Source organism: Anabrus simplex, chromosome 1 (genome assembly GCF_040414725.1).
Source record: "Anabrus simplex isolate iqAnaSimp1 chromosome 1, ASM4041472v1, whole genome shotgun sequence".
Taxonomy (NCBI): Eukaryota; Metazoa; Arthropoda; class Insecta; order Orthoptera; family Tettigoniidae; genus Anabrus; species Anabrus simplex.
The window spans coordinates 375595509-375612214 of record NC_090265.1 but is presented as its reverse complement, the minus strand read 5'-3'; the positions used below and the strand labels follow the sequence as shown (position 1 = coordinate 375612214).

Sequence of the window (16706 nt, the reverse complement as noted above, 5' to 3'; positions counted from 1 at the left end):
GCCCTACCTGTGATGAATTCTAATGGTGAAGACGGCACACACACCCAGCCCCCGAGCCATTGGAAATAACCAATTAAGGTTAAAATCCCCGACCCGGCCGGGAATCGAACCCGGGACCCTCTGGACCAAACGCCAGCACGCTAACCATTTAGCCATGGAGTCGGACGTTAATTGTGGTGAGTTCACTTCACTGTAAAAGCGCAGAGGTGAAATTTCACCCCTGGAATTAAAGGAGCTTATGAGTATTGTTTTGACAATAAAATAGGCCAGAATAAGTTTTGGGCTCCGAAAATCTGTTGTGCCAAACGTGTAACACTATTAATCGGCAGGTTAAAATGGTCCCATCATATGCCTTTTGCAGTTCTTATGATATGGCGCGAACCTAAGTATCATGATATAACAGACTGCTACTTCTGCTTGACGAATGTATCTGGAATAAGTTCGAAGTCCAAACATACTGTTATATATCAATATTTAGAATCAGCAATTCGAACAGTACCCAATGGACCAGACCTGCCCATACTTACTCCACCGGACGACAGAAATGCGACTGAAGATTTTGAAAGTGTTGATGGCATTGGTGAATTACAAGAACAGAGCAATTCAGATTTTCTGGAAGGAGTTACCATAAACGAACCGCACTTTCTAACACAGGAGGATCTACCGGGCGAGTTGGCCGTGCGTGTAGAGGCGCGCGGCTGTGAGCTTGCATCCGGGAGATAGTAGGTTCGAATCCCACTATCGGCAGCCCTGAAAATGGTTTTCCGTGGTTTCCCATTTTCACACCAGGCAAATGCTGGGGCTGTACCTTAATTAAGGCCACGGCCGCTTCCTTCCAACTCCTAGGCCTCTCCTATCCCATCGTCGCCATAAGACCTATCTGTGTCGGTGCGACGTAAAGCCCCAAGCAAAAAAAAAAAAAAACACAGGAGGATCTAAATGGATTCGTGATCTTGGAGTATCTAAAAGTAAAGCGGAGTTACTTGCTTCAAGATTGAAAGACTGACACCCCCTGCAGGATGGTACCAGAGTAAGTTCTTTCCCTCAACGCCAAAAGGAATTTGAGCATGCATTTTCTAAACACCAGAACATAGTTTTCTGTGGTAATGTTGATTCTTTGGTGGAGTCCCTGGATGTTGAATATAAACCTAAAGAATGGCATTTGTTCATTGACTCCTCGAAAAGAAACTTGAAAGGAGTGTTGCTACATAATGGAAACAAGTTTCCATCTATTCCTATAGCCCACGCAGTTGGTATGAAGGAGAGTTACGTAAGCATGCATCTCTTGCTATCCAGTATCCGGTATGATGATTATTCATGGCAGATATATGCAGATTTTAAAGTGATCGCTATCTTACTTGGATTACAACTTGGCTATAAAAATTGTTGTTTTTTTGTGCACGTGGGATAGTAGAAATAACCGTTGTAATGATTAATAATTATGTTAAAAAGCTGGCCAAAGAGAGAGTCATTAAATCTAGGATAGGCAAACGATGTTCATCAACCACTTGCATGTTCTGAAAAAATCTTATTGCCTCCATTACACACGAAACTAGGTTTGATTAAGAACTTTGTGAAAGCAATAGATCGTGACGGGAGTACATTTCTGTTCCTGAAACTAAGTTTACAATGATCAGTGAAGAGGAATTAATGGAGGGAATATTTTGTTGGCCCTCAAATTAGGGAAGTGAAAGATTCACAGTTTGAAAGCCTATTAAATATACAAGAACGAGCTGCATGGTACTATTTCAAAACATTGTCATAAAGTTTCTAGGAAACTATAGGTTTGAACATTACAGAGAACTTGTCTGTGAGCTGATTGAGAACTGCAAGGTCGTGGGATGTAATATGTCTTTTAAAATACACATGGTGGACTCCTATCTTGACTTCTATCCTGAGAACCTCGGCGCTGTCAGCGACGAACATGGTGAGCGTTTCCATCAGGACATCGGTGAATTGGAATGAAGCTACCAGGGAAAACGGACTCCAAGTACGTCGGCAAACTACTGTTGGACACTCAAGAGAGATGTTCCTCAAGCGAAGTACAGTCGAAAACCTACTTCACGTTCATTTTAGGTACCTAAAGGCATTCTAGCTAAGGTATTACAGATATTAAAATGTATACCGGTAATGACCAGAAATGTTATTCGCCGGCCGCGTAGTGTAGGGGTAGTGTGCCTGCCTATTACCCGGAGGCCCCGGGTTCGATTCTCGGCCAGGCCAGGGATTTTTACCTGGATCTGAGGGCTGGTTGTAGGTCCACTCAGCCTGCGTGATTAAAATTGAGGAGCTATCTGATGGTGAGATAACGGCCCCGGTCTCGAGAGCCAAGATGTAACGGCCGAGAGGATTCGCCGTGCTGACCACACGTCATCTCGTAATCTGCAGGTCTTCGGGCTGTGCAGTGGTCGCTTGGTAGGCCAAGGTCCTTCAAGGGCTGTTGCGCCATGGGGTTTGGTTTGGTTAGAAATGTTATTCATGCAATGAATAATAATAATAATAATAATATTGGCTTTACGTTCCACTAACTAAGTTTACGGCTTTCGGAGACGCTAAGTGCCGGAATTAAGTCCCGCGGGAGTTCTTTTACGTGCTTTTAAATCTACCGACACGAGGCTGACGTATTTGAGCACCTTCAAATACCACCGGACTTAGCCAGGATTGAACCTGCCAAGTTGGGGTCAGAAGGCCAGCGCCTCAACCGTCTGAGCCACTCAGCCCGGCTGTTCATGCAATTAGTGAAAATTTATGGGTGATGGAAAAAAATCTGTAAAAATATTTGAAAACAGCAGAGAAAAAGTCAGTAAGAATCACACATTGTACCTCTTTTAACATTCAAAGACTTAAATTTTGCTGGCCAATATTATTATAAAGCTAATTCCTTCTGAAATACATTCTTCAGGTCCGCCTGTACTACCAGAAAAATCCCCCCGAAAAATCTGCTTGGGAAACACACTTAAATTTTGATTAAATGGATTTTTCCCAAAATAAATCGCCTGAACTCACCACCTCAGGGAGGTGCAGTTTTGCGCTAAAATGCATGGTTTATGTAGTATACTTGATTAAAACATCTCTTTTCTAAAGAAATTTCAGATCAGCTCGGTGAACGGGTAAGTCTTGGTGCGGTGTGGCGTTTGGACGGACATGAACATAGAGCAGGTCTTAATGCGATTTATGATGGTTAGCGGTGGCTTGACACAAGGTAGAAATATGTGTGATAGCGTCGTAGAATTTTGAAATTGCACCATCCTGGGAAGTCTCGAGGAGACGGAAGCAGTGGAAACTTTCGCCGGAGTGACAGGTAAATCCTCCGACAAGTATATTTCTTTATCAAGATCGTGGTAGACTCGATATATAAGTGATTTCGAGAAACATTTAGTTTCATTGAATCAATATTCACCCTTCAGCAAATCCGAAGAGCTAATTTCCTTATCTTCGGGAATTGTTGCCGACAATGGATTTAATTGTGACTCAGCCAGGGAGCTAGGTGAAAATACTCTCAAAGGAGTCTGGGTAAAAAGATTTGCTAATGTGAATTTCAAGAGGAGGGTGCAAGTAATTGTACAGGCCGTGATGGAAAAGACTATAACAATAGATAAGGATCCTGTTGTTTTCAACCCTAACGGACGGTACCACCGCATCGCGTGTGTTGTAAGAAATGCGGAGGACCTTGAAGGCTATCTACGGTATGAAATGACACCTTACCCTCAGTCTTTGTTCAACGACATTCGTCTCCGCTTGGGAACAAAATCGAACATTATTAATGCCATTGACAAGATGTGAAAGAATAGCAATCAATTTCCTGAAAGTCCAAGTTTTCTCGACGCACGGGATACATTGGACCCGTCTAGCAACGTACAATGATATGTGCAATGCCTACTTGGATTATGTCATCGTAGTATTCGACGGATATGAACCAGGTACGGAAGTTGCAGTGCATATGCGACGGGAAATCAGCTGTGAGGATTGATGTAAAACTCCATCCAACGTCGTGAAAACTGTACAAGAGAAATTCTTGAATAATGAATAATAAAAAAATTAAATTCCTTAGCGTAGAATTCAAGAAAAAATGTTCCCCATTTTTCAGGCACCTAGGGACGCGGGTGTTTTGGTTGTTGAAACGGCGAGAACGGAAACGGAGTCAAGACGATCAGCTGTTATAGTTGGCGCGGTCTCAGATCCACTTGTACTCACTGCTTGCTTGACGTAACCCCAAGGTGACGTGTACATGTTATTTCCGGGAAAATATATCACTACTAGTAAAGTTTACTACAGCAGAGAATTATACGAAGGTAACATGACGAAACACCTACTCTTTCTATACGGTTTTATGGGATGCAATACGATCTCTGCTTTGTACAGTTGGGGTCCAATTTCAGGCTTCAACAAGCTACAAAATGATCGTGAACTGCAGAAAGTTGTGGAAATATTCAACAGCCCAAGTACGCCGCAGGTTTGTGTTGCAGCTACTTGGAGAGCAATTCACCGTCCATTTGTACGTAGGTAAATGTTCAAAGGGACTTGGTATAGTCAGAAACAAAAAAAATATGTCCAGATCGCTGGTAAAAAGTCTCCAAACTACGGCAGGAACTTTGCGAGCCTTCCTCTTAATTCACATGTGTCCCGCCAGCATAGAGTATGAGTATATAACCAAGTCCAGGCATGGAAGGATAACGTCATTTCAGCTAAAGGTTGGGGCTAGACCGTCGTTGGTTCGACTCGGCTTTTAATGATTTAATTATAAGATGTGTGGAACCAAATGACAGGTACATTCTGCAGTGGTTGCTTCAAGATATTGGCCTGAACACACTATATTTAATTATTAAAAGCATCGCGTAATAGTTTAAAATGTGATGGCGTATCTTCATATCTCGCTCAATCACGGCTAAGTTACCGAACCAATTGAGCTGAAATTTGCTATTGTTGTACCTCAGATATTCAGTTCAAATAAGAACCTATTATAATTTCTCAATGCTTGACCTTTTCTGTATGACGGCCATTAGTTTATAGTTATTTACTGAACTTAATCTTGTTTTATCCACGAAAAACCAAATTAATGGGCAAATGGTTAGTTCTATCACCAAATAAAGCAACACGCGCATTTAAAATTCAGTTTTCTACAAATATGCCATATGCATTTTATTAGTAACTCTAATGGTTATACAGAAAGTTCGTCGGCGACTATTGTCCCCTCAATACCAGGTACTTTCTGTTAGTAAATACGTAAATGGATAGATAATTGAATTAATTACTTACAAGCTGTTGAGCATGAATTAATACCACCTTAAAGCGTATCTATGGATGATCATAATGAGCTAACAGCTGTTTATTATTACGGCACAGCCGCTGGTTTATGGAGTAACTGTACACCACCCAATAGTGGTTATTGTTTTTCTAAGGGCAATACAGCCCTAAACACACAACAGATCAGTTCGCAATACTGAATCGTTGTCACTTGATTCAAATGGATCATTGTTTACCAGTTCTTATTTTGTGTTATGCTTGCAGGTACCGCTACATCAACATCATCTGGTTTTGCTGCGACTGGCTGGCGATGAGTAACAGCTGTTACAACCCTTTCATCTATGGAATATATAATGTGAGTTTATACCACCTACATTATCCTATGTTTTCGACGCATTTGGAAGTCAATGGGAAGAAAGTAAACCAGTGAGTCTTGAGAGGGGTGTTCATTAATACTTACTCTACTATGTCGAAATTCTGGGAGGACGTAGATTCAATGGTAACATTATCAAGATGTTCAAATATTTTCAGTGTGAATATAAAGGGAGAAGTGGACTGTTATATAGCGCTTTGTTACGGTTTTAAACTGAGTTATGTCTCAAAGTTTTAAATTTTGGGCTGTCGGTTGAGAATGCAAATACACCCTCAGTTTGTATGTCAAACGGTTTTGGAAAAATTATTACTTATTTTCCGATCTAACACTCGTTTGAACCTTATTGGAATGTTTTAAAATGGTTTTTTTAGGGGCAGAATGTTTCAATATATTTCTTATTTAACATCTAGCACATACGCAAAATTTTAATTTCGTACCTGCAACGGTTTTGGAAGAATGAATATTGTGATTTTTATGAAACATCGTATAAACCAAACCGGTTGAAAATTAAATACGCCACTTTGGGATAACGTAGTGAGACATCTAGGGAAGCGAATGTAGTGTCCGGCGTGGTGGTGCGCATTGCACGGGTGCTCTCACATGACGCAGGGGAGAAGCAGGCAGTTGTGTGCTCCGTGCACTGGACACGGCAGTGAGTGAGAGAAGCACGCAGTTGTGAGGACATCATGGTGTTCACTTTGAACAATTCGGCGATTGAGGATCAGTGAGATGTTATTCGATTTCTGACTGCGAAAGGGGTTAAACCGGCCGATATGCATCGCCGAATGGTGGCCGTATACGGGATAGACTGAATGACAAGTCAGTGAGAAAGCTGAGTGAAGGCCGGGAGTGTTTGAGTGAAAACCCGAACAAGGCCAGGCAAAACACAGATCACGGCTGAACTCCTAGACAAGAAGTGATCGGCGTGTCACAGTGCGAATATTGGTCGTGGTGGTGGGGCGCAGCGTTGGAACAGTGTGGCCAATTGTGTACGACACGTTGGGTTACCGGAAGGTGGGCGCTCAGTGGGTTCCGAAGATGCTCAGCGAACCGCAAAGGGAACTGCAGCACCTTTTGCGGTATCATGAAGATCCCCGCCTTCCTGGAGCGGATCGTCGCCGGTGACGAGAGCTGGTGCCATCACTTCGAGTCAGAGACAAAGCGGGGCAGCAAGCAATGGATATATGCGTCGTCACCTCCCACTAAAATATTCAAATCTGTGCCCTCAGCGGGCAAGGTGATGCTCACCGTCTTTTTCGACGTCCGAGGTCCGATACTAATCGAATTTCTCGAACACGGAAAAACCGTTAACAGTGACGTGTACTCTGGGCCGCTCCGTAGCCTACGCAATTCCATCCAGAGTAAACGGTCTGGGCATTTGATGGAGGGATAACGCTCGTCCACTCGTCTCCAAGGTCACACAAAGTGTACTGGCCAAGTTCAAGTGGGAGCAGCTTGAGCATCCGCCCTACAGCCCAGACATGTCACCCTGCGACTTCCATCTGTTTGGTCCGCTAAAGATAACATCTCAAAGGAAAGCACTTCCACTCGGACGACGAACTGAAGAACACCGTGAAGGACTGGCTCCTGTCACAGTTACAGGAATTCTGGGAGCAGGAAATCCTTCTGCACATGAAACAGTGGAATAGTTGTGCTCAGGTGATTACGTTTGAATAAAGATGTCGATTATATCCACAGTGTCATTTCGTACCTTTTCATTTGAACACCCCTCGCAGTTTACTCTTACAACATAGGGCACAGAGCTAATCACATTTAATACTCTCGCAACTTAAATGAACAAATAAAACCAAAATATTCATTGTGATATTTGTGAAGAACTATTGCAAGGTTGATTTTCTGATTGCTTTGATAAGCTATTGTGTTCTGTTTCTCGTTTTGCAGGAGAAATTCAAGAGAGAATTTCGTGTCCGACTGCGCCTGTGCTCTCGACGTTGCTGGCCGTCAACAGATCCTGGCGGGTCTTTGGCGCGAGAGCTTAGTGACCTAGACAAATTTAGCGTGAGGTACAACCACAGCACATCCTTCCACTCGTGGGGAAAGCCGAATCAAGGAGGCTTTTGTCGCAGTATCTCAGCACAGAGTTCTACTCCTCTGACGAATGTACTTCAAGAAGTTTCCCATTAAAGAGATTTAAAATATTAATATCCGTGCTGACTAATCATCACCAAGTATTACAGTGACTTCTCAGAGTTGACTATGGATCTGAGATTTGTTCTGTCATAAGTTTCCCATAAAACTTCTCGCCATTTCAGTCGAACCAATAATGGTTGTGAGCACCGTGTTGATATTGAATTATTACTTAGTACACAAGACTGGAGGGAAAGAACTTAACACGGTTTGAAGTTAACAGTTAGAGTGATATGCAGTAAAACTGAACATCGAGTATGGGATGGCTTTTATCTGAATCTGAGAGCTATGGCAAATTGGAAAGTTGGTGTAATTGTTACCAAGCTGCGAGTACATATTACGATCGTTAACACATCAGTGAAACTATTTTAGAACAAATTATATATGTACAGTTTATCATTGTTCTTCCAGTGTGCCAATATTTGTGTTTGAAGATGTAGACCTATATCAGTAACCTAGAAAATTAAGTGCTCAAGTTTCAACAAACTTTACAAGTGGTGCAATTTATATTTAAGCAGATATGAAATGCATCCTGCTCATTTCTATTCTATTATAAAATGAAAACAGTAAAGTATATCATTACATGTCAAAATAAGAGAATAACGTTCCCAAAATGTTTTTAAACAGGGTCTTCAATATCATCTCATTTACAACTTCTACAATATACATTAAAATTGTCCCCGCGGCTTATGCAATTGATCTCAGTGTAAATGAATGTTCTAACTACTCACATGTATGTTCACTTCGTAACCTTGTACTTCTTGTGTTGTATATGAAAACATGTAAAAAAGAAAACGATACACAGTTATTAAACATTCCATCAATTTTGAAATAAACTGAATGAGTAAGGCCAAGTGTTCACGAGGTGATTACACTCTATGAAATATTCTTGCTTGTTGACAGTATGTTCACCACAATAAAACAAATCACCTACTCATTTTTCTAAACAGTATTCTTGCTTTTGAGGTTTGTTAGAAGCCATACTATTCTACGTTACCAATCAAGAATTATAGGACGAGGGTAAGTCAGTGAATAAGTTTCCATGATGTTTTGTATGTTGACCGGTAAAAATGAAGGACACTGCTTTCTTTAGACACAGGCCTGATCACGAAAGTTATTAAAAGTATTGTTCACCGTAAAATGAGTGCCCTCTTTCCTTAATGATAGTAAGTGCCATCCTGTTCGCTGAGCATCTCCAATCGATTCAGCGTTATACTCCTGTTGTTACGCTCCATTAATTAAATTATTTTAACGAATTTCGTCTGTTGTTGATGGACAGCCACTTCATTGTTTGTCTTTTACAAACGTTCGACCCTCTGCAATTCCTGACACCATTTCCGCACTTGTTGGACGGACATCACTTTTATTTGGTATACAGACACAGTCCTCGTGCGAATGTTTCACAGGTTCCGTATGTTTGTCCGCAAGGAAGCGGGTCACCACTCATACAGTAACCTCACAAGTTAGCATCTGTTGCTGTGTCAAGGTTCTGCGACTCTCAAAGTGTGCCCCGCGGCACACCATTATGTACCGAAATAACACTTTGAGAAAAAAAAATGAACACACAAAAACAGCCATGTGTATTAAATATGTTAGTAATGTTATTTATTAACATTAGTGAACTGTAAAATGTGATAGAAACTGAAGAATGAATTATGTTCTGTCAGTAATTACATTATCGTTGTAACTCACAATCAATGGTATTCTTTACTTTGCACAATTATTGTTCAACACAAGAAAGAATCACAACGAACACAATCGCACTGGAAGGGGAGTTAGGGATTGGAATAACTTACCAAGGGAGATGTTCAATAAATTTCCAATTTTTTTGAAATCATTTAAGAAAAGGCTAGGAAAACAACAGATAGGGAATCTGTCACCTGGGCGACTGCCCTAAATGCAGATCAGTATTGATTTATTGATTGTAATTCTTTACCTACAGAAAGAGATCTCTTCCGCTTCTTCTTTTAATTTTGGCCGATGCTGAAAGTCCCTGTTCGCACAAGTACGTTGTTATAAATTGAAGTATGATGTACTGTAGTATAGATAGGGCATGTATAACTGTCCTTTATCCCGAGGGTTCCAGTGATTGATGCACATTCCTCTAGGGCTTCTGATCTTTCGGACTACTCCTTAGCGTTTGAAATCCTTCTATAGCAACCTGGATGTATCACGACAATGTAGAAGGCGAAACAGTGCGCTGCGAACCAACAAATGTTTGAAAAACCCTGATCTATAGATGTGACTACCGGCTATTGGATGCATAACTTGGAGCGAGATCCGTTCCTGTATTTCGGAGCATTGAAACAGGGAAGCTTACACTTGTAATAATAGTGCTTTTCTTTTTCCTTTTACAATTTCCTTTACATAGCACCGACGACGACGATGATATAGAAAAGGGCTAGAAGTGGGAAGGGGACGACTGTGGCTTAATTAAGTTACAGCCCCAGTTGGTGTAAACATGGGAAACCACGGAAAACTATCTTCAGGAATGCAGGCAAACGGGTTCGAACCCACTATCTGCCGAATTCAAGTTCACAGCCGCAGGCCAACTCTCTCGGTTCTTGTAGTAACGTCGGCTTTTTAGTCGGTCAGCACGTTGTAGAATACCAAAATTACTTTGAGTGAGCAATCACATCGAACATTTACCTACTGAAAGATACAAGTCGTTATTCTAACTTCTTGCTTTCGTTTCCTCCGAATTACTATGCTGGATTAGACGACGGCGCCTTCACTTGCTAAGCCGCTCGAAAAACAAAAACAACAACAATAACAAACACACAAACAAACAAAAAGTAGCTAGCTCACTTCATAATTCATCATGTGTAGTTGAGCTTAGGATTTACTTTAAAATATCTCATTATATTCTTGTGTGATTGTCTATATAAGCTCCCAATCTGGATTAGAGGGGCTGTGTCAGCTTTCGGATCCCAGCAGAAGCAATTGGATTTTGAAGGGAAACAAATGGCAATTTGGTACTCCATCTCATGCGATGTTGGCATATAAAAGATCTCTGGTGATACATTCGGCGTTTACTAAATAAAATTAATTAAAAATCAACAAGAGGCTGTCGAAGAGAGCTCCAGTTTCTCTGTTTTCAGGTTAAAAAAAAAGGAGTGGTGAAACTGACACTTTGTTTTGTCCAACCCTTGTCCCGATTCCCTACGGGGTCGGGTATGAGGTGAGATGAATCTGTCGTGGTGGGCTTTCTATGACCGAATGCCATTCCTTACGTCAACCTCATGAGAGGAGTTAATGAGGTGAAATGAATGACGTGGTATATGATAGTAGGGAGAGGGTGAAACCCCGTGCCGGCACATAGCCTACTCCTGTCGAATAGCACCAAGGGGTCTGCTCAAGGCTTAACGCCTCCATCCGACGGACGAATCACCATCAACAGCGTCATATCTCCATATGAGCACTGCGAAGAGGTTTGGAAATCCAGGCTTTTGGCACGAAATCTAGTGATTAGAAATTCACCACCTCCCCTACCCTGCCGGCCAACATTCTGATGGTGACATTTTTTTCGACCAACGGGGCTAGAACCGGCTAACCTCGGTGTCAGACCGTTTAGACTTCAGCGCCTTGAGGATCATGGCCACCAGGCGAACTAGTGGTGAAACTGACACACTGGCAGCCGAAATGACGACAGCTCATCAATATCTACGCACTATACCGAAGTCTTGCCTTTATTATTATTATTGTCATTGTAATTATTATTATTATTTACGATGAAGCCTGCTAGGAACCACCCTTCCTTGCTGTTTCCTCCTTTATCATTGCACTATGCTTTATTCTTTTCTTCTCTCAGACCACTTTGGACCGGGTTTCCTTTTCATTCTTTCTTGGAATCCTTCCATTTTTAAAAATTTATTCGTAAACATCTCTCTTTATACAGTTTTCTCTTCCCTAATTTTTTTCTTTCTAAATCTTTCTTCACCTCTTGCATCCAGCTCGTTGTTGACTTTTTCTCCCGAAGGTACTTGAATATTTGTTTTGTCAACCTCTTATCATCCATTTTATAGATATGCCCAAAAATAGCAAACTCTTTTTCTTATTGTTTCTGTTATCTTTTCTATGTTCTGGTATGAAAGTGAATCTGAAAACCTACAGCCTGTTTTCCAGTCATTGACCGGGTCAGGGATATAATGAATGAAGCAGATATAGGCTGTTAGTACGATGGGGTCGCCACTCCCAAAGTGATTTATTAATAACTGATAGATGCTATGAAATGAGAATGGAGAGTGTTTCTGGAATGAAGGATAACAGGGAAAACCGGAGTATCCGGAGAAAAATCTGTCCGGCCTCCGCTTTGTCCAGCACAAATCTCACATGGAGTCACCGGGATTTGAACCACGGTATCCAGCGGTGAAAGGCCGACGCGCTGCCGTCTGAGCCACGGAGGCTACCTGTGTTCTGGTATATTCCTTATTATTTATCAATTTTTATTGTTCTGTTGTTTTCATTGGATCTAAGATATTTCTCGTGATTCTTCTTTCAAGTACTTCCTGTTTATTTAAACTACTGTATATTTCAAAACTAGTCCGCCTCTGTGGTGTAGTGGTTAGCGTGATTAGCTGCCACCCCCGGAGGCCCGGGTTCGATTCCCGGCTCTGCCACGAAATTTGAAAAGTGGTACGAGGGCTGGAACGGGGTCCACTCAGCCTCGGGAGGTCAACTGAGTAGAGGTTGGTTCGATTCCCACCTCAGCCATCCTGGAAGTGGTTTTCCGTGGTTTCCCACTTCTCCTCCAGGCGAATGCCGGGATGGTACCTAACTTAAGGCCACGGCCGCTTCCTTCCCTCTTCCTTGCCTATCCCTTCCAATCTTCCCATCCCTCCACAAGGCCCCTGTTCAGCATAGCAGGTGAGGCCGTCTGGGCGAGGTACTGGTCATACTGCCCAGTTGTATCCCCCGACCAAGAGTCTGAAGCTCCAGGACACTGCCCTTGAGGCGGTAGAGGTGGGATCCCTCGCTAAGTCCGAGGGAAAAATCGAACCTGGAGGGTAAACAGATGATGATGATGATGATGATGATGATATTTCAAAACTAGACAATCACTTGCGTAAAGACATTCTGGTTTGTAGTGCTTTATTTTAAGATTTTTAGGTAAGAATTTCTTGTAAAAATTCTTAGTGATGCCATACGCTCCTTCCATAGTGTGTAAACTTTCTTCTACAGCAGATTTTTCTAAACCATTTACTTGAATTTTTTTCAGGTGTAATAAATTTGTTATTTCTACAGGGATTCTCAAACCTGTTTTGTTGGCTACTTCTTCCTTGCATCTGTCATTATTATTATTATTATTATTATCACTCTAGCAAGAGCTCAGAGTACGAAGCCAAATTTAGGAGTAAATGAAATGAAATGGCATATGGCTTTTAGTGCCGCGAGATCCCAGGACGGGTTCGGCTCGCCAGGTGCAGGTCTTTTCATTTGACACCCGTAGGCGACCTGCGCGTCGTGATGAGGATGAAATGATGATGAAGACAACACATACACCCAGCCCCCATCTCAGAGAAATTAACCAATGATGGTTAAAATTCCCGACCCTGCCGGGAATCGAACCCGGAACCTCTGTGACCAAAGGCCAGCACGCTAACATTTAGCCGTGGAGCCGGTCATTTAGGAGTAATAGTCCACGAAAGCCTTTGAAGGAGTGGTTACTAACCGTAACCTCGGCACCTTGTGGGATTGAGGGGTTAGCTCTATACACGGCAGCATTTACCTCCAGGAATTATCCTGGTAATTTATTGTGTAGGCTGGATGAACCTTAGGGATATGTGCCTCACTAGAGGTGAAAATTTCATTTCTAATAATTGTATACTTTCTAATGGTGAATTGAATCCACGTCCTTCCGGGCGAACCTAGCACGCCTTTACCGCCTCGATTAGGCTGCCTCTACCGAGTCTAATACTTTCGCCAAATATATTCGTCGAAAATATGACACCTGTTTATCGTCCAATATACACATATTATCCGCACACTTTATCTTGGTGCATTTACAGCCTAGTGCTGAATTGGTCGACCTCGGCGATCTTCGAGATTCGTACTGGCAACCTTTGAAACACAAACTATGAATCGCTTACGCATCGTTGTGCGACATCTGGCGTACACTCTTTACGTACTAGTACTGTTGTTGTTTACACAACAAAGCCAAAGTACAGAATTCATGCTAGGAACAAGATTCGCATCGAGAAATATTTTATAATGTTATATAATGTGTATGTGACATAGTTGTTGGCTTAAGACGATAACGGTTTAGAAATTTCAATTCAATCGATCATATTCTCGATTCAATTTAGATTTCATTTTCATTCAGTTGGCAGCACTATCGATACCGGGACAGCTCCCTCCTTACTCCTCACCCCCGTACACAAATGCACCAAGATAAAGTGTGCGGATAATACTTATGTTTCTTTCAAGTATGGGTTGAAGCTACATTATTCGAATCACGGACACGTTGACTTCTTCATCATGTACAAACTCAATACATGGGTTTTGACAACTCCACGTAAGCTTGCCAGTGTGCTTCTTAATTATGCGCCGTGACGATCTCTTTAAATGGTAACCACTTCAAAAAATAACTTTGAGGCAATAAGCAGAACCCTGCACGGATGCACATATCCGCGGATTTATTCGCAGATATCCGCGATATTAGTATTTTGGCGGATGCAACGGTATGGCAGTGCAGATAATTTTGCTGATCAAGTTCTAAATAATGACATTTATTGATTTTCACTCAGACATACTCTTATTTTTGCTTGTGGTTAGGCGACCCTTGACAGTGGTATGGGAGAATGATGCCATATAAAGAGAGTTGAGACCATAAAGTCGTAAATCTGACCTAAGCCTAACTGGCTTCTGCCCGCAATTAGTGGACGGAACAATGGCCAGTACATCGGTATTTGTCGCAATATACCAGTTGTATTATGGTAACACATCTATTAGCTTCAGTACTTTCGGTGTAATATCCTAAAGTATTTCCAATATCCACAGATAACAATTTGTGGATGTGGATAACTATTTTAGGATGCGGATAATATTTTGTATATCCGCGCAGGATTCTAGCAATAAGAGGCGAGTCAGAGGACGTTTTCGTTAACTTAATTCATTTCATCTGCGTTGTAATACAGATTCTAAGATACCATTGAGGAGAATATCGACATCAACAGTACCATCCGGACTAATCCACGGCTGTGCAAAACATGAGCATATCTGTATGCAAACACTCTAGAAGAAAAGCTACTATTGTATACAGAGTGGGTGTGTGTTTTGTAATTAACCCGGGTTATCCTAACGTCTTTCTGACAGTATGAGTGACATTCATTAATTATGTAGAGACATATTTCCTGAATGTTGGCAGCATCTTGAAGTTCAAATGTAGAAAGTCTGTTTGCTTCCATGGTGGAGGCTAATAGTCATTAGTGCGTCATGGCTGCTACATGAGAAATACGGCTTTGAATTTTACTGTAAAAATAATTCAGGATTATCTGGGTTGATAAATAATAATAATAATAATAATAATAATAATAATAATAATAATAATAATAATAATAATAATAATAATAATAATCATATTGCTTTTACGTCCCACTATACCTCTCGAATTTCGGAGACGTCGAGGTGCCAGAATTTTGTCCTACAGGACATTTTTCTCTCTCCTACCCATGTACCCCTCATAGCGTGTGGTGGCATGTCATGTGCGGATGCAGAATTTTCGCCATGCTCTTCTATCCTGCGCTAGATGCGTCGCTTGATGTAGAGACCTCTCAACCAACTCCTTCATCTGGTCAATCCACCTTGCTGGAGCTCTTCGTTGGGTCCTTGTTCCTTGCACTTTGCCCTCTACAATCAGCTTTTCCATAGCTTCAGTCCTCCTTGATTTGGGGCCAAAGTGTCTCAAACAGGCCTGGCTAATCTTCGTCATGAACCTGTCATTGACCTTCAGCTCTTCTAGGACATGCGTTCGTCCTGTGCTCGGTCCACGATACTCTCAGAACTCGGCGGTACACCCACATTTCCATCGCTTCAATCTTCCTCCTCTTAACTTAATGAATTGTTCAGGTTCCAGCCGCGTGTGTGGCGATGGGGAAACTGGAACATTTACCAGCCTCAGTTTGGTGTTATTAGCGATGGATCTGTATTTCCAGATCTTGGTTATATTCACCGTCACATTGCGTCCCATTGCAAAGTGTCCGGTGATCTCATCCGAGCAGCCCTCATTGTTCCTTATCAGGGCACCGAGAAAAACGAATCTGTTCATCACCTCAAAACCTCCTATTTGTCTCAGGTGTGGCAAGTTGTTGTTTGTTCGGTCTACGAGTATGACATTTGCCTTGCCGTCGTTGATCTCGTTTTACGTGCTGGTAAATCTACATTGCCATACATGAGTACCTTCAAATTCCTCTGGAATGAGCTGGATTTGATCCCGCCAACTTGAGCTCAGAAGACCAGTACTCTATCATAGGAGTCATGCAGCCCGGCAACCTGTGTTAATCGTGCTTAGGATCAGGAACGAAGCGGACGAAGCATCTGCAGTCACTCAGAAAAAGAAAAAGGTTTCAATCAATCAATACTGATCTGCATTTAGGGCAGTCGCCCAGGTGGCAGATTCCCTATCTGTTGCTTTCCTAGCTTTTTCCGAAATGATTTCAAAGAAATTGGAAATTTATTGAACATCTCCCTTGGTAAGTTATTCCAATCCCTAACTCCCCTTCCTATAAATGAATATTTGCCCCAGTTTGTCCTCTTGAATTCCAACTTTATCTTCATATCGTGATCTTTCCTACTTTTATAAACGCCATTCAAACTTATTCGTCTACTAATGTCATTCCACGCCATCTCTCCGCTGACAGCTCGGAACATACCACTTAGTCGAGCAGCTCTTCTTCTTTCTCTCAATTCTTCCCAACCCAAAATTTGCAACATTTTTGTAACG

General features: G+C 41.9%; 1 protein-coding gene across 1 annotated transcript in view; it reads left to right on the top strand.

The window, feature by feature from the left end:
* LOC136867588 (RYamide receptor-like) overlaps window positions 1–16208 on the top strand; it is a 97748-nt gene extending 81540 nt beyond the window's left edge. Inside the window, exons 5-7 of the mRNA XM_067144718.2 lie at window positions 5509–5599; window positions 7520–7738; window positions 15840–16208. Of these exons, the coding sequence (XP_067000819.2) occupies window positions 5509–5599; window positions 7520–7738; window positions 15840–16208 (679 nt within the window). The remainder of the gene's footprint in view (window positions 1–5508; window positions 5600–7519; window positions 7739–15839) is intronic.
* The last annotated feature ends 498 nt before the right edge of the window (window positions 16209–16706 follow it).